Source organism: Corvus brachyrhynchos, unplaced genomic scaffold (genome assembly GCF_000691975.1).
Source record: "Corvus brachyrhynchos isolate BGI_N302 unplaced genomic scaffold, ASM69197v1 scaffold175, whole genome shotgun sequence".
Taxonomy (NCBI): Eukaryota; Metazoa; Chordata; class Aves; order Passeriformes; family Corvidae; genus Corvus; species Corvus brachyrhynchos.
The window spans coordinates 6,967,142-6,987,925 of record NW_008238448.1 but is presented as its reverse complement, the minus strand read 5'-3'; the positions used below and the strand labels follow the sequence as shown (position 1 = coordinate 6,987,925).

Genomic DNA, 20,784 nt, shown 5'->3' with positions numbered 1-20,784 from the left:
TGGACACAGGGGAATACTGATTGAAGCCCTTGGCTTTTAATTTCACTTGCAAATTACAATGGCATTGTTAGAAACTAGTTGGGGATCGCGGTAACGGGAGTAAAAAGTACAGAAATACCCCACACCCAGCAAAATGTACTTAGAAAAGCAGATCAAGTCCAACACGGTTTCCAAATATCAGAGTTATTGGCAGGGACTTTTAAAGACCAGAGTATCAAATCACTGGAAAGCCTAAAACAGGTCTTTACCAGCTGGTAAAATGACAATTATCTCTATATGCAACAAAGCCAGTTGCAGTTACGAAGAAAAATAAGCAAGAAAAGATTCTTAACAGTAAGAAACAGTGATATACAGGCTTTTGTGGAAATACGTTGAAATGGGGGCTGCTGACTTCTATGACTTCAAGGCTCCTTTCAAGTTTTCCCAAAACACCTGCTGCTGCTCTTCACCAGCAGGCCACTCCAGGTAGGTCTTTGTGTTCATGATCTTCCGCAGCTTGCAGAACCTCTTGGGAATGGCTTTGCTCTGGATGGGCTCCAGGAGGATGAGAATCGCCGCGTCGTTGTTCTCATCAAAGAGGCGGAAATGCGAGAAGTCCAGCTCGTATTTGCACCACTCGCTCTGCACAAAGTGCTCGGACAGCACAAAGAGCGTTTTGCGGCTCTTCTCAATGGAGTCGATGATGTTGTCCACAATCCACTTCCCGGGCACAAAGTCCCGCTTGTGCAGGCAGAGCCGAAAGGGAGGGCAGGCCTGCTCCAGCTCCTGCACCATGGTGTTCTCCACCCAGTCGGAGTCGTTCTCGCTGTAGGAGACAAAAGCGTCGTAGCAGACGTCCTTGGGCGGGGCTCGCTTGGGCTTCCGCTTGGCTTGCAGCCATGCCCACGTCATCCGCATGTACCAGACCACGTGGTACTTGTAGCCGACGGCCACCAGCAGCAGGATGACCAGGAACACCAGGACGCAGATCAACGACACCACCAGGGACCTGTGGCACTCCATCAGGGACAGGTGCACGGCGCCAACCTGCGCCCCTCTCACTGCCAGCGGAGAGTCACACACGTACTCGTCCGGCCACCCCACCAGCACCTGGGCTATCCTGGCCTCGTGGTGGATGAAGGAGAGGAACTCACAGGAGCAGATGAAGTTGTTGTCACTGGCATCCAGCAGCTCCATTCTCTTGAAGGACTCAAACTCCTCTTTGGAGAAACTGTTCAGCTTGTTTCTTCTGACAGACAAGGCCACTAAGTTTGGAATGGGTGCAGCACCAGGCAGGGCCTTCAGCTGGTTTTTTGTGAGGTACAGCTCTTTCAGAGATGGGAGCTGCAGTCCAAACTCCTTCAGGTTGTTTGCACTAACATCCAAAACTTCCAGCGATCGAGGAATGCAGGCTGTTACTTTAGGAATTTGAGTGCTGGAGAGGTTTAAATACTTCAGGGTTTTGGGCCATTCACACACATCTGGAATCTCACCAAAATTATTTCGGCTAATGTCAAGATTAGTCAGTTTGGGTAGACGGGATGTACAGTTTGCAGTCTTTTCCAGAAATTTTAGAGAGTTTTGGCTTAGATTTAAAGTTTGCAATGAAGGCCAGGAACCTTCACAGATTGTCTCATATAAACGGTTATTTGCAAGCAAATTATCATGAAAGTCCAGATACAGAAGTGATGAAAAACTTCTTGAAATGTTGCATGGTACCATGAAAACATTAGAGCTTGCAATAGTGAGTCTTTTCAGGTTGTTTATTTGTGACTCCATACCATTCAGGTCAAAAAACAAATGAAAATTCTGAATCACTACGTTTATTATCATTATTGTTTCAACAAAACTTTGCCCACTCCTCGCAATTTCTCTCATGTTCCAGTTTCCCTTCCCCTCAAGCACACAATTGACTGCCTCTAACTCTTTTAAAGAGGTGATTTCCTTCAGTAACACTATTGCTCGGCTAATAGCTTGATCTGTGAAGAAAGATTCTTTAAATGTAAGTTTTTGTATCCTAAAAGGACGTCTAGAATTCTGCACCAAGCTTTTTTTTTCAACTGGTAATTTGATTTCTGTGACTTCCAGCCAAGCGACAGAGTGCAGAAGATCCCTAACAATGTCTGAAAATATATTACTATTTCTTATGTTTATGATCATGTGATTTATCGTCTTAATTGATTTCAAACTTCCTTGCTCGTACTGACTGAGATTGCTACCATCAATCCACAACTTGTGCAGAAGCTCAATGCCCTCAAAGTTCCCTTGCCTTATCACAGAGAACCACGGGTTGCCCAGGTGGAGAGAGCTCAGGTTCCTCAGGCTAGAAAAAGGGGAGCTCTCCCCCAGGTCTCTGTAGGAATTGCCTTGCAGGTGGAGGTGCTGGAGTGAAAAAAGGTGCCCAAACCACACAGGGGACACGTGAGCCAAGCTGTTATTTGATAAGTCCAAGAGCTCCAGTTTTGCCAGGGACTGAAACGAGTCCTCATCTATGGAGCTGATTTTGTTGGACTGCAGCTGCAGGACTCTCAGGTTCACAGCCTGCTGCAGGTCCTGGGATCGGATGTGCTTTATCCTGTTGTGGGCCAGGTCTAATACTGTGATTTTGGCCGTGAGTCCCAGGGGAACGAAGTCCAAGCCCATGGAAGAGCAGTTGCAAAGCTGACTGGTACCGCATGAAGGACAAGCCTGCTTCAGCGCTTGCTGTTCGGAGAGGTTTGCAGCTAAGATCATGTAGATGGCCAACACTCGCCAGGTGTGTGTAGTTCTTGATTTGTGTTTTGCGTGGATGGACATTTTGCTGTAGGAAACAGAAAGGAGAGAAGGTAGGGTCAAATTTTAATTTTGAACAGCACCTGAAAACTCTTGAAAACCTCCACTATTTTATTAGTAATTTCATATTAATTTTTTTTTTTTTAAGTGTTATCCTGTGATGTCCGTCTTCCTCTCCTACTTGAGTTTCTCAGTCCTGCAACCACAGTGTGCTGCTCATCCCTAGAGTACAGCCATATCACTTGTCAAGAGCCATAAAGGACCAGCCTTGGTGTCCCGGCTTTTCACAGGCATGTTGGCTATGGCTCTCACCTCTTTCATCTCTCACATTATGCCTCGTCTCAGCAAAGAAGCTACAGCTGGATGTTTCGGCCCCAAACAGGGGAAGATGGTTAGATCCTCAATGATCTGGATGAGGAGATCGAGTGCACACTCAGTTTGCAGACAACACCAAATTGGGTGGGAGTGTTAATCTGCTGCAGGGTAAGGAGGCTTTACAGAGGGATCTGGATTGGATGGATCCATGGCCTGAGGCCAATTGTATGAGACTCAACAAAGTGAAGCACCATGTGCTGCACTTGGGTCACAACAACCCCATGCAGCACTAAATGCTGGGGTCAGAGTGGCTGGAAAGCTGCCCAGCAGAAAAGGATCTGGAGGTGCTGGTCAACAGGTAGCTGAATATGATCCAGCATATGCCCAGGTGGCCAAGAAGGCCAATGGTATCCTAGCTTGTATCAGGAATATTGTGACCAACAGGACCAGGGCAGTGATTGTTCCCCTGTACTTGGCACTGGTGAGGCCTCACCTCAAATCCTGTGCTCAGTTCTGGGCCCCTCACTTCCAGAAGGACACTGAGGTCCTGGAGCATGTCCAGAGCAGGGCAACAGAGCTGGGGAAGGGTCTAGAATGTAAGTCTTAGGAGGACCAGCTGAGGGAGATATAGTTGTTTAGCCTGGAGAAAAAGGAGGCTCAGCGGGAACTTTATCACTCTCTACAACAGTCTGAAATGAGGCTGTAGACAGGTGGGGGTCAGTCTCTTCTCACAGGTAACAAGTGACAGGAAAAGAGGAAATGGCCTCAAGTTGCACTAAGGGACGTTTAGATTGGATATCAGGAAATTTTTTTCACAGAAAAGGAAGTCAAGCACTGGCACAGACTGCCTAGGGAAGTGGTGGAGTCACCATCCCTGGAGGTATTTAAAAGACATACAGACGTGGTGCTTAGGGACATAGTTGTGGTAGGCTTGGCAGCATTTGGTTAATGGTTTGACTCAATGGTCTTAAGGGTCTTTTTAAACCAAAGTGATTCTGTGATTCTATGATTACAAACGTTCCCAGCCCTTCCAGAGTCAGCCTGCCCATTTTGTATGGCTACATGGCCCAGACAGAGCCTGCTCCCCCTCTCAGCCCTTCCAGTGGTCTGAGGTTTCCAACACCACAAACTTTACCAGAAGAGACAGAGGGGTCCCCTGCATGGAGTCTCACCAGCCTCAGGGCTTCTAAAAGCAGAGCTCCTGCCACACCCTTTTGCACACTGTGTAAGCAATTCACATTCTTTAGTGAAAAGGCAGAGCAAGCTGATATGCAATGAAGTCTATCAGACTTTTCTGTAAAACAACACTAGTAATAGACGGGAATTGGATGTTACTGTCACCCCATAAACAGTGGATGTAATTATAACAACACTGATTTTAATGTAAAGAAGGGCTGTGTTTCATGCCACAGGTGCCAAAGGACACTGCACCAAGTTTGAACTGTAAACAGTTCCAGTACTGCAGATGAACACTGCCCATAAACCCTGAATAAGCAGAGGTTAAGTACTTACCTTGAGTGCTGCACGCTGTGTTTCAGTCTCCTCGGGTGCTGATCATGGCATCTGAATGGTCACCTCATACCTGCAAACACAATGAAAGCTGGAAATTTTTGGCAGGTCTGATGAGGTGACAGTCCTCAACTGAGAAAATATTCCACCCTCAAAATACTGTTCTCCTCAAACAAAACTTCATGTTCCCAGTTTCCCAGTGTCCTTTAACTATCCAGTGAATCATACCAGTTTGCACCTCTTCTCACTAGTGGTGGCTCCCCTAAGGAAACCAGGGCTTCTGAGGAGTCCAGGATTGTCCAGCATGTATGGCTTGCCCTTCAAACTCACATTTCGACCAATTCTATTGCTGCTGCTGCTGGAGATGCAAAAATGGGAACAGCTCGTGCTTGAACTCTCTTCTTTGCAAGATAAAATTTAATGTCAGTCTCTTCTTTTTGTCAGTCAACTCCCATTGCTGGAAAGGCTGATGCAACCATTTTGCGCAATTCTTTCATAATCACTTCCTCCACTATTAAGTGCAGAAATAGTTCCCAGGCAGAACTGCATTCACCTCCCTGTACCTCTACTTTCAATACTTTTTGTCTGGTAGGCACTGGGGGGGTTGTTCACTGTGCTGATGTCTTGGGGTGACTTTATGGTGTGTATCCCATATTGCTGCCCTATGCCCAGAAATTAACTTTGTGCCTTTCTACGCCTTTAAACTGAACCTGAGAGGGGGAAGAAAAAACTGAGCAAAACTTTATCGAAGCAGTTTGCAGCTTGTTCAAGGTCCCACAGAGATAGGGACTTTTTTTTTCCCCAGCTGTGGCAGGGGAGCAAGGAGGCACCCAGCTTGCAGTTTTTCCAGTCAGTTTTTGGCCAGTTGTTCAGTTTCTTTTTCTCCGGAGAGAGACTGAGAGTTGAACTTTTTTCCTTCCCTGGAATTTCGGATTTTCTCCCTTTTCTGCTGGACTGCTTCAACCTCCGAGCACATCAGGAGGACTTTCCACCGGGCACAGAGGGCCTGGCCCTGGGCCAAGCCCCAGCTCTGAGGAGACCAAAGGGAGGACTCTAACACTTTCCCAGGTTTTTCTCCACAGCGAGATTTTTATTATTTAGCATTATTTTCCTTTTCCTGTGTGTTTGTTCAATAAATAGTTTTTATCTCCTTCACTTTCCTTCAAGGAAAATTTATTTTTCCCGAACCTGGTGGGGAGGGGTGGTGGTGACCTGCCTTCTCTCAGAAGATATATTTCTAAATTTGGCCAAACCAGAACAGCTGAGAAACAGAACATCTCAGCACAACCAAGTTATGTAAGTTCTGTAAAATATTATCAATATATAGAGTGGTACATATATTAAGTGTTGGAGTCAAATTGTTTAGTCAAGGAGAGTACTATAGAAACAGTCAGCATCCTTTCATTTCCTAGGACACTACAGTCATATGTTGTCAACAGAAAATTAGTAAGAATAGGAATTATATTTTGTCTGAAGCACAAGACACAGTCTGAAGGAAAGTATCTCTCTGTAAACATCAAAGGCAGTTTTGAGAGAGGAGGTTTGGTGGTATTTATTTTAACCTGACTGAAGTAACATATGGTTGGTCAAACAGCCAAGTATGCTGCTTGCATAAAGGGGCAGGGATTCATCCCACCAGCTCTGAAAGGGAAGTCTATTACACTCAAACACTAACATTCCTGTTGCAGTTACCATTTTTTTTCTGTGTTCAGAAATTGTCACATTTTTCTGCCCTCTTACACCGAGAAGTACCTGCCTGAGAGCAGACAGACAGACTGATTCCTGCCACGTGTCAGAGGGCCCACAGCTGCATCTGTGTGATCAAGAGTGGGAAAGCCAACAGAGAGCCCAAATGCATCTCATAGCAACTTCAGTCCCACTGCACTGACATTAGCATTGCACATTAGGCTAAGAAAAAAAGAAACTGAAAGACTGAGATAGCCTTGTATTTTCTGTCTACTACAGAGGACAGCTGATAAGCATAACAACATTGTAAAATAGAGACAAAGCAGCTGTGGGGCAGAGCAGAGAAGGGAAATGGTCTTCTAGTGAAGGGATGTCATCAACTTCTCCAAAGCCACCTCTTCCCTCTAGCACCTCTCAGCTGAAATGGTTCTTGTTCTTCAACAGGGAAAACCTTCAGTTTTCAAAATATTAACTCCAGGTTCAGTGAGACTCATTCCTATATATTTTTGTCTTCAAAATTGTGCCTCCATGATACAGTTAAAAATTTTAGTTAAATTTGGGAAGAGCTTTGGAGAAGAAGACCATGTATATAATTCAGTGTGAAATGGGCACACTCTTCTGTCTATTACAGCTTCATCACCACACATTCATGGAGACTTGAGGTAAGTACCCACTTTCTCCTAACATCCAGGCTCAGCCAGCTCTCATCATGGATCTACACTGGGCCAGGTTTCTGGCTTCTCTCAGAAAGAGAAGACTAGTGTGACCATGCCACAGTTCACAAACCAAGGAGGCCATTTCAGCACGCTGCTTAAAACGCCAAGAAATGGGGGTGATTGTCAGGGTTTATCACATTATCCAGAGTCAGGAAGGTTTGAGGATGCTCAAAAATGCTCTCCACAAGCTGCCCCACACACAGAGACAAGGTACCAGCCACCTGCCTCCCAGTGCGTTAGCTTTCAAATTGTGCTGCAGCATGGCTCAAAACGACTTGTTTTGAAACCAAGGAATCTAAAGTAGGAGAAAGCTGCTGTCTTTTAAGATGAGAATACTCTTCAACTGCTTTTTCTCCAGAGTAACTGCATGTTTAGCATTGAACAAAGGTGCACCTTGTAGGTGCTTTCTCTTCTCTTCCAAGTTTAAGCTATGATTAACCTTCCTTCCTCTTTTATACTGTTTAAAACAAGCCACATGCCTTCACCCACATTACATTTTCCCAAGAGAAGCACGTGGATCTGCAACAAGCCTGTGCTTTTGTAACTGCAGATGTTCCAAGCATAGACACCACACAAGCCTTTGCCAGCAGGTAGATGGGGATAAGATAGAGACGTGGTCATTATTTTTGAAGCTGTCTTGCTTTAAATGTTCCCGTCTATCCAACAGCAGCACAAGCAGTACACAAACTGGGCATGATGCACTCTTTAAGCACTTCCCATTCCCAGTCTCACACGGGAGGATCCTGCAGCCCATCCCCTCCCTTCCTCTCTTTCCTCCTCTATGTCAGTGTCCACATTCAGAGCTGCCTGTTGCTTTCCTGTGTAGAAAGGACAAGTGAGCAGTGCAGAAGTGACCCAACACAGGCAATACTGCGCCCCAGATCCCTGCCTCAAAGAAAAAGCAGAAGCAGTAGAAAAGGGAGGGACACACAAATCCATTGACATATATCCAGCCTGTGACACAAGCAGAAACGCTTTCCAAATCTTTGTAAACAGCACAAAACTGCTTCCTCATACTCACCCATGGTAACCAGGATGTGCCAGCACGTCAGCTTGGCCGCAGCAGTGCCAGGCAGGCTGAACCTGGGATGCTCTTACCCTAAGCGCCCCCCCGAAAAGGATGGCAAGGAAAAGCTGAAAGTCAAATCTGTCCTTGCGGTCTTTGGAGCAGGAGGTATAATACTCAAGTAATTGAAAGCAGAATGGCTTGGCATCCTTTCATGGTCCTGGGAACAGATCTTTTGCATGCACTGCTAGTGGCTGTGCTTTAACCTGTCTTGCAGGGCTTCAGGTATTCATCTTCAAGCTGCAACAAAAAGGTACATGATAATGAAAAGTAAACCATTTTAACTTTGTTGTGTTCCATATCAGGCCTACCCTGCCAGCTGCTCAACCCCCTGGTCAGATCTTCAGACTGAAAGTTTAAATGCAAAGGACCTGATTACCTTTGTTTTTCTTCTGGGCAATCCTCACACTGCAGTTGTGGCAGAGCAGGATAATGATGTATAACTGGTTAGTCATTCAGCAGCCAGCCTACAGCACTGCCTCTTCCAAGGAAGCAGAGTTGTTGATTTATTTTTGTCATATCCTTTCTGAAAGCACTCAGTCAGAAAAACATAACACTGTTTTGCTGCCTTAACTGAGGAGCTGCTTGCAGGGAAGTTCGCAGGCTAAGACATCAAAGCTTATCCTAATGATATGGATAGTTTCATTTTTCTAGCATATTTGTAACAGCATGACTCAACAAGAGAAAACACATAATTTCTGCCAAAGTATTTCTGATGAGTTCTTGACTCCCAAGGAAACTGCATCAACAGGAAAAAGCCTACATGCAAGGCAAAGCTGGACAACGCCGTTCCTTTCTCACCTTGTCCTTTAGGTACAGTGAAAAGACTTGTTTCTGACAGGAATGCTAGGATACACAGTAAATACATATTTTCCAGTAGTATGCAGTGAAAAAAAGGCAAGTTTTGACAGCCTATTCTGGAGACCACTGTGACAAACACACAAAATCCTGTTACCACCACACAGATTTGTTACTCCAAAACGAGAACTCTGGGACAACTCACATGAAAGAGGTCCCCACAATCATTGCTGCTTGTTCCCCCAGCCTGCATGGGGCTGGATGCCAGTCAACTGTGCTGATGAGTAGCTCAGCCACACACAAACGCAGGACATGCAGTGGGATCAATGGCACCCACATCTGGCAGGAGGCTTCCTGGCATGCTGCAGAAAGAAAGGTAAAATAAAAGCTGATACCGACAACTGATGATCTCCCTTGGTGCACATAGGGGAGAGGTCTGTCTGGAAATATATCCAGTTGAGTACAACTTCCTCTGAGCATCGCCCAGAGCTTCCTGCATCCCTGTGCAAGGGGTCCAGCTCCCAGAGAAGATACAGGGATGGGAACCATACATGGGGAGAGGTGTCGAAGACTCATCCTGCTCAGAGCAGCCTTGACCTCAGCTTTTCTGACAGACCAGCTTGGCTACACCAGCCCTTATACTTTCCATATTCACAACCCTGGATCTCCATAGGCATGACAGAGGCAGAGCCTAGTCAGGCTGTAGGACTCAGAAACCTGAAACACATACATGGTACTGGGACCTCAGAGGTCAGCCCAAATGAACTTGGGCAGATAGGCTCCCTGCTGCCAGGGATCCATCCCCTAAAAACAGACATAATCTGGAAATCATATTTTCTTTTAAAATATTTTCTGCAATTTTCATAGTGTTGATTGGTTCAACATTATAAATGTACCAAGCTGGTTCTTGTTTTAGAGATCTTCAGGAAATACTTCTGTGTAGCTTTCCCGAGGACCACTCACACAGTGTTTTGAAGGACTTTTTTCTTTGCTCTATGTCTATCTCACTCTTTTGTGTTTTTCAGTTTGCTTTGCTGTATCCCAGACATATGACAGAGGTCATCTATTATGGGCTGCCCAGAATGGTATTTGGACACCTAAGCCATATTTCCAGTTTTTAAACAAAGATGTGCCATTCCTGTTTCCAAAGATTTTGCAGGGTTTTGGGCAGAGCCACAAACACTTATGGCTATGGGCTCCCAGCACAGGCTGCACTACCAGAGGGGCAGGGTCAGGAAGAGAGAGGAATGGATCTCTTATGCTCGCTGTTTCAACAGCTTCTCCTTCATTTCATCTCACCAGGAGAGAACACACCCTGTCACAGCCCAGCGGGTGCAAGCCATCACTGGCAGGCTGTTGTGAGGAAGTTAGGCTTTAACATCCTGGCTCTGGAATTTCCCATAAGGAGGAAAAAAGCTTCGCTCAGCTTCAAGTAAAAACTCCTTCAAGAGGCTGGGCAAAGGGACATGAATGTTGATGCATTCCAGTATGGGAAAGGTTCAGCAAATCTTGTCTTGCCTCATTCAGAGGAATGCATGGACATATTTTGTGTTTATGCCTACTTAGTGCTAATAGGCTGGAAAAAGTATTTTCTTTTTAACCTTTTGTTTTGGGGTTTTTTGTTTCTTGGGTTTTTTTTTTAATGGAAGGGAAACATTCCTGGGAATGGGAGCAAGTCATTGCAGAACCAACTAGAGTTTGTTTCCTGTACGGAGGTGGAAAGCACTTTGCTGGGATGCAGAGATACGTATTTAACTGCTTGTTATACAAAAGAAAAGAAATTGTGTTTAACAGTTGGACAATTTTTTTAGCAGGAAATGAAGCAGATCATTATCATGTACCATAAAAATATCAAGATTTTTGTATTTCTTCCAAAAAAGATAATGCCAGGATATATTTTGCACAGGTAGTTCAGGCTTCACATTCAGCTGCTGACTCCCTCTCTATCTGATGCCATAAAATATTTCAGACATAACAGTGGATTTCAGAAAGAGAAAACTAGTCAATTCCAAATCTCTTTTTTCTCAGCTATTCAAGACCTCAGAAGTTCTTTCTTCAGTGTAGGTACTTTTCTGGATTTATAGCCTATCAAAACTCCACATTTTTTAAAAATACAAAAAAATCTAAGGTACTATTTCCTGCAGTTTTTTTACTCACTGGAAAAATGACATGTTTTGTGAGTCTCTTGCAGGGATTATTTCTATTGTCTTCTTTTGCAATTGTATAATTTTTTAAACAAACCCCTTAGAAGCTTGACTTAAACCAAGTTGTAAACATTCATGAAAACATAATTTTTACTGAAAATTAAAAGTCTGATCATAAAAAGATGTCAGAAAATATTTTAAAAGTGTGTGTGGTTTCTGATAGGGCCACCAAACCATCTTCAAATAATAAGTGATTTCCAATATCAGACCATTCTCTGACTTTCTGAATTTGAACATGATTGAAAACAGACAGCCGAAGCTGATTTTCAAGCACACACTCAGCTATTTTAATCATTCCTTCTAAATTATCCTCATATTGCATTTCTTGCTCTTCTGTGAGTTTTCTTGACTGTAACAGCTTAGTAATGACAGATTCAGAAAAGACCATGCAATTAGAGCATGTGCTGCCTTTTTGTCTTTATCACAGTATCTACAGAAAGAAACACACCATACCAGATGATCAACCCCAAAACCAAGGTGTTTTCTACTGCTGTGAAATACCTATATTTACAAACTTTGAGCTGAATGGATCTCTAACATCCTGAGTAAGTTACTTGGACATGCCGGGAAGAGCGTGGCTGTGCTGTGGCATTGCAACAGAGGGTTGTAGCAATGCTAAAAAGACTTTTGCATAGCTCTAATGAGTATAGAAAGCATGGTAACTCATGTTTTTAAGTAACTTGCTCTGCCTTTCACAGCTTTTGGATGGAAGAGTTGTCAAAGGAAGAGGAATCAAAGAAAATAGAGGTAAAAAACCAGCAAACAACAACCAAATTCCATCTCCATAGCTGAAACTACAGGACCAGAATAAGTTGGCTGAGAGATAGCCATAAGGTAATAGAATTTGTCTACCTTACATCTGCTCTACCATGGGAAAGAGCACCAAATTAGATGCACTCTCCTACCTTGTATCAACTCCAGTAATACTCCTTCAATGCTTTACTCACTGTGAAGTTTGCACCTGTGGGCACAAGTTCTTTATTTCTTTGGATCTTATTATCCAAAGTCTAACAACTCCTACCCAACCGACCGGCCACCTGGTATGTTTTCAGCTTATAACTTACACAAGTGTCAGCATAAATATTCTTTTCTATTTATAGAAATTATGTTACATTTGCACTTCTTTCATGAGCTGTTTTTATGACATCATGTAAAATTAATTTCCTGAATGTTCCATGATTAATAGTGTCAACAAATTTCCCTAAAATCAGTTCTTTGGAGTACTTTATTTCTCTGGGGTTCATTCCTTGAACTCTTTGTTCCCAGCTCACAAAAGGCCAGGCAGAGCATACTGAGATGCACAACCCTCTGTTGAGAGGAATCTTTCTTGGTGATCTCTCTGGTGTCTCCACGTTTGCCTTTGACAGTGTCCTCTCTGATATTTGCAAAGCCTTCCAGCTGAACGGAATTTTTCAAGAGTCACTACCAAAAATGCAATGAGTAATGGGAGAAGGGATGGGTAAAGTGAAGGTTGGCTGGACTCTTCTCCCCTACTGTTCAGTGGTCTAAACTTTTCTGTAAAATAAGTATTTCTCACACTTCTCATGATGAAACACAGCCTGTGAATGAGTTTGGCTGGTTCCCTGTTTCTGCAGGTGGAGAAATCCTGCCTCCAGGCTGGGCAGCCCTTTCCGTTTCAGGGGGAATTCAGCAAGGAGCTGGCAAGCTGGTTTGCTGGACAAGAAATCTGTGAGCTCCAAACTTCTCACTGAGTAACAGGACAATATTGATACCAGTCCCTCACTCAGGGTGAGTCAGGTCTGCAACTGGATTAAGGGAGAAGGGAACGTCTCCATCCGTTTTGGCTCGTCATGTCAAAACAGCCTGCCGTCTGTGAAGGAGCTGCTTTGTGCTCCCCTCTGCTTTTTACTCCTTGCAGGAAGGCCCCAAATAAATGCCCCATCCCACAGGAATTCCACCAATCATAAAATAATCCCTCTCCAACTGCTTTCCCTAACTCTGCTGGCACAACGATGACTGCATGCTCTGCCAAAGTTAACAAGCAGGCACATTAATCCCCCCTCTTGCTAGAGAGTCTTTCCAGACCTGCCTCAGCTTTCTGTCAGTCGCTGTGCATGGAGGCAGGTTTGTCCCAGGATGATTCCTTACAAGCATATTTGCAAGAGAATGCCAAGTGAGCACCTAATCTGAAACGACTGAGGCCCTTGGAGGCAAGGTACCAGCTGTGCCGTGAGGCTGGCTCTTTCATTTGCAATTTTTCTTTTGTGTGGTTTACTTTGGCTGCTCGTTCTTGGTAAACATTGTACAACCCTGAAACCAGAAAATTCCTAAAATAAATTAAAAATGGACGACGACTAATAGATTTTGCTTTGTCTTTCCAAGGATCAGCCTTACTGAGCCCAGATTCTTGCCATCCAAAGAGGAGTAAAACCTCCCTGGGAATCTATCAGGAGTGAAGGACACCTCTAGCAGGGAAGGCAGGGATAGGGAAGCTGCTGGTCTCATGCAACCATGCTAGGACCAGCTCAGCAAGCCTTTGGAAATGACAGGCAGAGCAAGAGCCTCACCCAGCTGCCAAATGCAAAGCCCACCATCATGCTTTAGAGCTGGTTTGTCCTAAAAGGCTTGCACTTCCCACCCCACAGTTCAGCCAGGGGTTTTCCTTCCCCTCCAACCCTCGCTTTTCCCTATGACCTCTGGTGTGCAACAACTCTGTAGACAAAGCCACACCTTTTGCAGTGCATGTACTCTGCAATTAGATGAACCCCTAATGCATTTTAAAGGAAAAATCAGATAATGAAGGTACTGAGGGACTGCAGGGCTGGAGCAGGGCTTCCTTGTTCCCTCTCCTCCAGGGTGGAAAGTCAGAAGGGCAACAAGATCCCCTAGCTCCCAGTCCTCACCAGTGGGAAAGCAGCTGAGAGCTGGGTCCCCATCCAATCAACCCTGTACATTTGTGGGCAGCAGGACAAGACTGCTCCTGCACACAGACTGGCTTTGCCCGGCTCTGGGAAGCCATAACCTTCTGTTCAAGAGGTCGGTGGCAGGGGGAAATCACTGAGACAAGCTGTCACCACTGCTCCTTTTCCTGCAGTAAGCAGGACAATAAGGAAATTCAGGGAAGATACACCATGACTGCTCCAGTTTCATAGCAGAGAGAGGGAATTTTTTTTGTGGGCTCCCTAAACCTCTGTAAATGCTACTACGGCTGAGACACAGAACAAAAGGAGGTGATTCTTCTGGACAAGCTTTCTGGAGGAGCCAGGTGATTAAGAACTGGATTAAGCCTTGCAGAAAATGTGGGCGAAGAAGATACAAGCAAGCGTTTAACTACAGGATCCTGTCAGAGATGGATGATGCTGACCGAGTACCAGCTGTGCTGAGACATCCTGAGCATACTCAGAAGCAGACACAGAAATCCAACAGCAATTAATGGTATCCAAACTCCAGAGTCTCCAGACACCAGTGTCAGTTGAATATGGGACATCCCAGAACTAAATGCTAAACACTTACTTGTCTAAAGAGGCAGCAGGATCCCAAATTTTGCCCAAGTCTCTCTCCTGGTTGTCACTGCGGTAGGACAGTTTTCTAATTCTTAAAGCACTGCACAAATGTCACTAACTGTGACTTGCTGATACCTGCTATACCCTACAACTACCTACCAAAAGAAAGCTGACAGTCCTTCTTTCTCTCTTTGTTTCAGGAGATATGTTAAAGTCTAATGGGTAAGATGAAATTCAAGGGAAAAAAACATCCCTGCTACAGATTTTTTGCATAATTTTTGGAGGTGACATCGACATTCAGCTTCATACATAGAGCTTCTAGAAGCTCAACTCCAGACTGTTTTGATGTGGAATGCAGGGGAAAGGTACCATTACCAGATCCAGAGATTTCAGTGTGCTTATATTTCTATCTCCACTGCCAAAAATATGCTTTTCAAACAAGCTAAGTAAAAGGTTAGACTGCTTAAAAACAACCATTCATGTGACACACAAACCAGGGAAACAAAAGAGAGGCCCATGTCCTGGGAAGTTTCAGTAAGGTAAAAGGGGCCAAGAGTGCAGGCACACACAGCGGCGTTCCCCTCCCATAGCATGGGGTTTGGCTCCCAGAGCAGAGCAGCAGGCACCAGAGAGAGACAGACTGTAAGCCAGTGTGCAGTGTTTGTGGAAAGCAGAAGCAGCTGTTGGGCAGAAAAACTAATCAAAGTCAGCATCTTGCACAAGGGCAAGCATTAGCTCAGCTGTAACTCCACATAGTGTGGACTCCGAAAGGTTTATTCCAGCTCATGAAAAATGGCCTCTTTTGTCCTCAGAATAAATTGTACAACTGGAAAACAGTTTTCAGAATAAATTGCACAACTGAGGCTAGTTTCTGGAGCTTGCAGCAGGTGGCACACAGCATTTCCACCTGCTGCTAGGCAGTGCTGCAGTTCCCGTGGGTTCAGTCATCTTAGACATCATTCATACAACCTGTCTGAGAGACTGTGCGGCAGTGCAGAGCCTGCTTGTGCAAATCCATGTCAGGCATGCTGTGGTCTGTCTTCTCCTTGTACTTTTCTAGGAATTAATACAGATACTCATGAGTAAGCAGACTGATCTAAACAGCAGTGGATGCTGACAAACTCAGACACTTAAGGAGACCTGGGCAGCTCCAGAGGCTTCCTACTCCTTTCTCTCATGAAATGCTTCCTTACCAGGCTCTCTCTCAGATCCCAGACTTGCAGACTTCTCTTAATACCTGCAGCATGTTCGAGGCAACACTGGGTCGACAGTAGTAGTAATAAAAATAATAATAAAAAAAACCCAACCAGAGCAGTCATTAGGCATTATTTGCTGCAGGAATACGGGGGGAATTTGAAATTGGCAAGTCAGTCCCATTACTGTAAGGATACATTTGGTCTGTCGTCTGTTAGAACACATGGCTCCGTGTGCCTGGCAAGTGCTTTAAAGTTGTTCTTTTGATCTTTGCTAAGATAAAACTGTAATATTTTGTAGGCATTTGAGAACATTAGTTACTGGCCTAGTTAAAAACCACTTAACCACTTGGAATTGGTGCCATCTGTTTCCTATTTTTATTCACAGAAATCAATACTCAGTTTTTTGAGGACTTCTCTAACAAACTCTCTCTATACGAAACATGATGCTCTGGCCAAGACAGCTGAACTTGTCCTTGACAGGTTCCCTGATGGGGCTGTTCAACTGACATAGGACGACCCAGACAAGAGGGAGCAAGGAGAAGGACAGAACAAAGGCCAAGTCCTTTAGCTCATCCCTCAAATCAGCTCTTCAGAAAGAATAATACTGTCTTGGTTAGATTTCAGGTTTCTCTATTACGGGAAACGGCACATGAGGTTCTTGCAACCAAAATCAAACCTGCAGCTTACTGAGCATCAGTCATGTCAGCCATTCTGGAAGATGCACCCAGGCTTACATTTTACTAAGGAAGCTGAGAAAAAAGAGATAAAAAATATTTCATATTCATTTAAGGATTGTGAAGCATATGTATAAACCATTATTTGGTCCTCAGCTAATTGTAATTTATCAGTACTTAAATTGAATTATTAATAAAAACCTTTAAAGAGAATGGAAAGGCTCCTTTCTTTAAAAAAGTCCAAACAAACCCTCCACCAAACAGTAAATAAGCAGGCCATCTATAAAAGGCACAAAGATATCTCTCCTTAATGATATTGTGAATTGAGGGCAATCACAAGTTGCACATTGCTGTAGGGTATCACACTGGGTCACAAAGTTCAGCTACTACAAGAGAAACTCATAATCTTGCCTGTGAACCCCACTCAGAAGGCAGAAATACTTACAGACAGGAAAAGTTTGTGTCACTGTGAGCTCAGCAGGCTGTCCACCCCTGGGCATTTTCATCAGGACTTTGTGTCCCAGGTTTCTGCTTGCCATCAGGGGCATCCCACCCTGCAAGCCACAGATGACTCAGGCCAGGCTGTGCTGAGCTGTGATGTTCAAGACTGCAATCAAAAGCAAAAGCAAACCCTGCAAGCTGGGAGAGGAAGACCAGCTGCACTTGCTGTGATGTGTGAGTGGTGAAAGTGATAGCAAAGTGTCAGGAGAAAATTGCTCAGCCACATCTGTGCTCACCAGAGGGCTGGTGTGGGAAAATTGGACAGCTGAGTTTTGATTAAGCAAAAGACACCTATGGTCTGATTTCTAGCTGCCCTGGAAAGTGCAGTACATGCCAAGAACATACAGATGGGAAAAACTGAAACTTGGTGTGCTAAGTCATTTGGCAAATGCACAAACTGCACACAGTGAGAGCCCAAAATCAAATACAGCGAGTGCCTCGTCCTTAGCCAATGGGAGAGACTGGAAGGTGCCTAATTGAAGGCTAATAATGAAAGGAGGAAGACAACCTGGGACTAAGTGGAGGCTTTTACCAACAGAAGCAGGGCTAGTATCTCCTCTGGTTAACAGCTGCTTGCTTGTCTGCAGTGGGACTGATCAACCTGCAGGCAGCTCTGGAAAGAGCTGATCAATACGAAACTGCCACTGAGCTCCAGAAACCATTCACACCACAGACTGTGGGTTGTGTGGCTGAGAAGTGTGGGGGAAGGCAAGGAGGAGAAAGGGCTTCCCACGCTGGTTTGGAAAAAGGGCAGCCGTGAGGTCATTTTCCATTCCCTCACATGTGCCATGCACCCTGTCCAGGATGTACATGTGCCATCATGAGATGGGCTGAAGGCAGAATGAGCCAGCCTGCCTGCAAGCAGCTGGAGGAGCACTGCTGGTATGCTGCCTTTCTCATATGAATGCAGCTGATAATAGAGCAATAAGCTCCACTGTCTCACAGGTCTGGGGAGAGCAGTGGGAATGGTACAGCATTTCCTGACATTTCTGCAAGCTTCCCTCATGATCTTGAACATCTGTTTTGCACTCTTCAGCATTTCCTACACCACACTGCAAATCACCTTTCATCTAACAAGGCTGTGTTAGGTGAATGAAGTGAAACATTTTTCTCACAAAATCAGAACCAGCCATGGTAGCAGGTTCTTGTAGGCACTGATGGACAAGTGCACTGCTGCAGCACCTCAGCATTGCATGAGAAGGAGGTTATTTCCAATTTTGAAATAGCCCTGCACTGTTACATTATTTCTAACATTGAAATAGCGCCCACTGATACCCAGCCCTGGGAAGGTAGCCCACCTTCCACGTCTCTGTCTCTGAGAGCTGGAGCAGGGTCCAGGCATAGGCTCCCCCCACATCTGTGCTAACGAAGACGTGTGAAAGCATTAGCTTCCCTTCACAAATTGTACATCCAGTCAAAATTAAAACCAAATGGCTCCTAGAAAACAGAGCATTTTTCCAGAGTGGTTGGAGAAGAGGTCTAGCACAGCCAGTCAGCCCATGGGTACAGCAGTCATAACCCAGGGGATGGCAGGAACAGTCACAGGTATGATCTGTTGCCTTCTCAAAATCCCTGCACAAGAGCTGAGTTTGCTGAAGAGGATGGGGCCTTTCTGGTCACTCATGAGGGTGACGTTGTTCTTCCAAGAGATGAGTACACTTGCGCTCAGCTGCAAACCAAGCCTGGCTGCTGGCAGTTTAGCTGACAGTGACTACATCACCAGTTTATGCTAGATGAGAAGCTAGTCCACAACAGCCAAAGAAGTTCATCTGGCACTAGTTTGTACACTGGGCAGGTCCTGCATTCTGAGCCAGCATGGTCCCTGCGCGTGCAGGTTGCTGGCAGCCTCCAGGCAACAAAATCTGCAGAGAGGTGCACGGGGCCATGTGGAATCACCCAAACCTCCACTGCCTCTAAACAAGGCTGCTAAAACCCCAAACAGCCCAGGGAGTAACGCCCACATACAACCAGGGGAAAAATCCTTCAGAGCAACCCCAGGCGTAGAAGAGGTTTGAGGGATTGTGCTGCTGTTGCTGCTGAAGAACACAGTGAAAATTAAATGCAGCAGAGCAGAAAAAGCGAGCTGCACAGTGTGTGGCCCAGAGTTACAAAGGAGGTGTTTTTGTCAAGCTGGCACAGACAGCTTTTGCAGAGAAACCCACTCTAGAGATGGAGGGAGGAACAGCAAGATTCAGATTGCAGCAGGCCAGGAGTGCCTACATCCACATGTTAGTAATGAGCTGCAGAAGTGGGTGCAAGCCCCCAGGACCTCAGCTGCAACACCACCTTGTAGGGCTGGGACAACAAACCCTCTCCCCTACTCTGCTCTGTCGCTTGCTCACAATGGGACAGAGCAGAGCTACCATTGCCTCCCACTCCTCCAGGTCCTTCAGCTTGCAGAGACAGGAAGCATCGCTGGGACTTGCCCAGCAAAGCCTCCTCCAGTGCAGGACTGGGCAACTGCCCCAAGCAACACCAGGGACCTCCTTCTCCAGCTGGGACACCGACCTCTGTCTCTATGGCAATCCAACACTCACCCTGCCTTTCTGACAGGCAGAGTAGGGCCACAACAGTACAGCAGTCCTGGGGAGACAGTGAGCCTTCAGTCCACCCAAGCATGTTGCAGAAGAGGACATGATAAGCCCTGCCCTGAGCCTTTTTCTCCATACGAGTGGTCAGAGAGACTGAACAACAGGACGGGGCAATCAAAGGTAGAAGTAAAACACGCCCATGGTGACAGGGAGGTGCCACTGTGCACCTTTTCCAGTAGTTGCTGAAAGCAAAGCAAGTATGTGAAAAGAGCAAAGCAAGTATGTGAAAAGGGCAAAGCAAATGGAGGTGACCCAGTGACTAAGAAAAATAAACAGTGGGTGTTTCACAAGGATGAAAGGGAAGAAAACAAATGCTGGAAACCAACACCCATCCTACCACTGTAAATACCAGCCAGGAGCTCACCTGGTAGGACGGCTCTGCAGGAACCTGCGGTGCTGCGAAGGCCGCGACGTCCCAGGAGTCACTGAGGCTTCTCCAGAGGCAGAAAGAAGTTGGGTGGTGGAGCTGCAGGCACTGCCAGCCCTAATGCAGGTGGTGGAAACCTCCCTTGCTTCCTCCTCTTCCGCTCTCTTCAGAAGATTAAGTTAACAGCTCTCCAGTGAAGTCATTTGGCCCCCGGCAATCAGATCCCTCACCTGCCCTCGGAGTTTTAGGCTCATTCTGCCAGCATCGCTGCTTGCTGGTCATCGCTTCTTCCAGCAGCTGGAACAGTCCTGCATGCCCAGGTGCAGCTGCAGGAGCGGTAGGACACATCTGCCAATTGCCACCGTGCTTGTGACAAACTCCCAAGAGCAAGCGGCAGCGGTGCTCCCCAGCTGAGCCTGCCTTGGGGACAAGCCCTGTCCCCCGCAGCTCTGAGCCCGCACCGGGGCTGACAGCTTGGCCCAGCCTGTCTGCTGCTCCCAAGGAGCTCAAACCAGCCTCCCAGGCCGGACCGGCGGCAGCCAGGCTGCTGGGCAGTCCAGATCCCTCCCTGCAGGAGCAAGCTCAGCGCTGTGCCAGCCCCACACGCCAACAAAAGCGGGTCCCAACGGAGCACTGCCCCTCTCCTACAGGGAAGCTGCGTTGGATGCTCCCCTTCCCGCAGTTCTACAGCGTAATGCTGTGAGGGGCTTGCTGCAGCCTGGCAAGGCTAGGGCACGCAAAGACCCTGCTGCAGATTCTGGTTTTGCCCAAATGCTGTCTCTCATAGTACCAATAAACCTCCAGGAATGTTCTCTGGCTCCATAATGGAAATACTAGCCCAACCAGGCAGGCTTGGCCACTATACCTTGTGATAATCAAGGACAGTGATAACGTGGTACCCCTCAATACACATATAAGAAGCCACAAACCTGATGGGAGCAGAAAG

The 20,784-nt window shown here is 45.9% G+C and overlaps 1 protein-coding gene across 4 annotated transcripts; it reads right to left on the bottom strand.

Annotated features, from left to right (window-relative positions):
- Positions 1 to 14: 14 nt before the first annotated feature.
- On the bottom strand, positions 15 to 19,990 carry LOC103617361 (toll-like receptor 2 type-1). Of its 4 annotated transcripts, none has more exons than XM_017736868.1 (4): positions 19,836 to 19,990; positions 7,999 to 8,283; positions 4,579 to 4,648; positions 15 to 2,779 (listed from the first exon to the last, which is right to left on the bottom strand). In XM_017736868.1, the coding sequence occupies exon 4, from the start codon at positions 2,773 to 2,775 to the stop codon at positions 394 to 396; it is 2,382 nt and encodes a 793-aa protein (XP_017592357.1). In that variant the 5' UTR covers positions 2,776 to 2,779; positions 4,579 to 4,648; positions 7,999 to 8,283; positions 19,836 to 19,990; the 3' UTR covers positions 15 to 393. The 4 variants fall into 4 exon arrangements, with proteins under 4 accessions (XP_017592357.1, XP_017592358.1, XP_008633869.1 ...); XM_017736869.1 differs by lacking the exon at positions 19,836 to 19,990 and adding an exon at positions 8,423 to 8,600; XM_008635647.2 differs by lacking the exons at positions 7,999 to 8,283; positions 19,836 to 19,990 and adding an exon at positions 4,804 to 5,032.
- Positions 19,991 to 20,784: the final 794 nt, after the last annotated feature.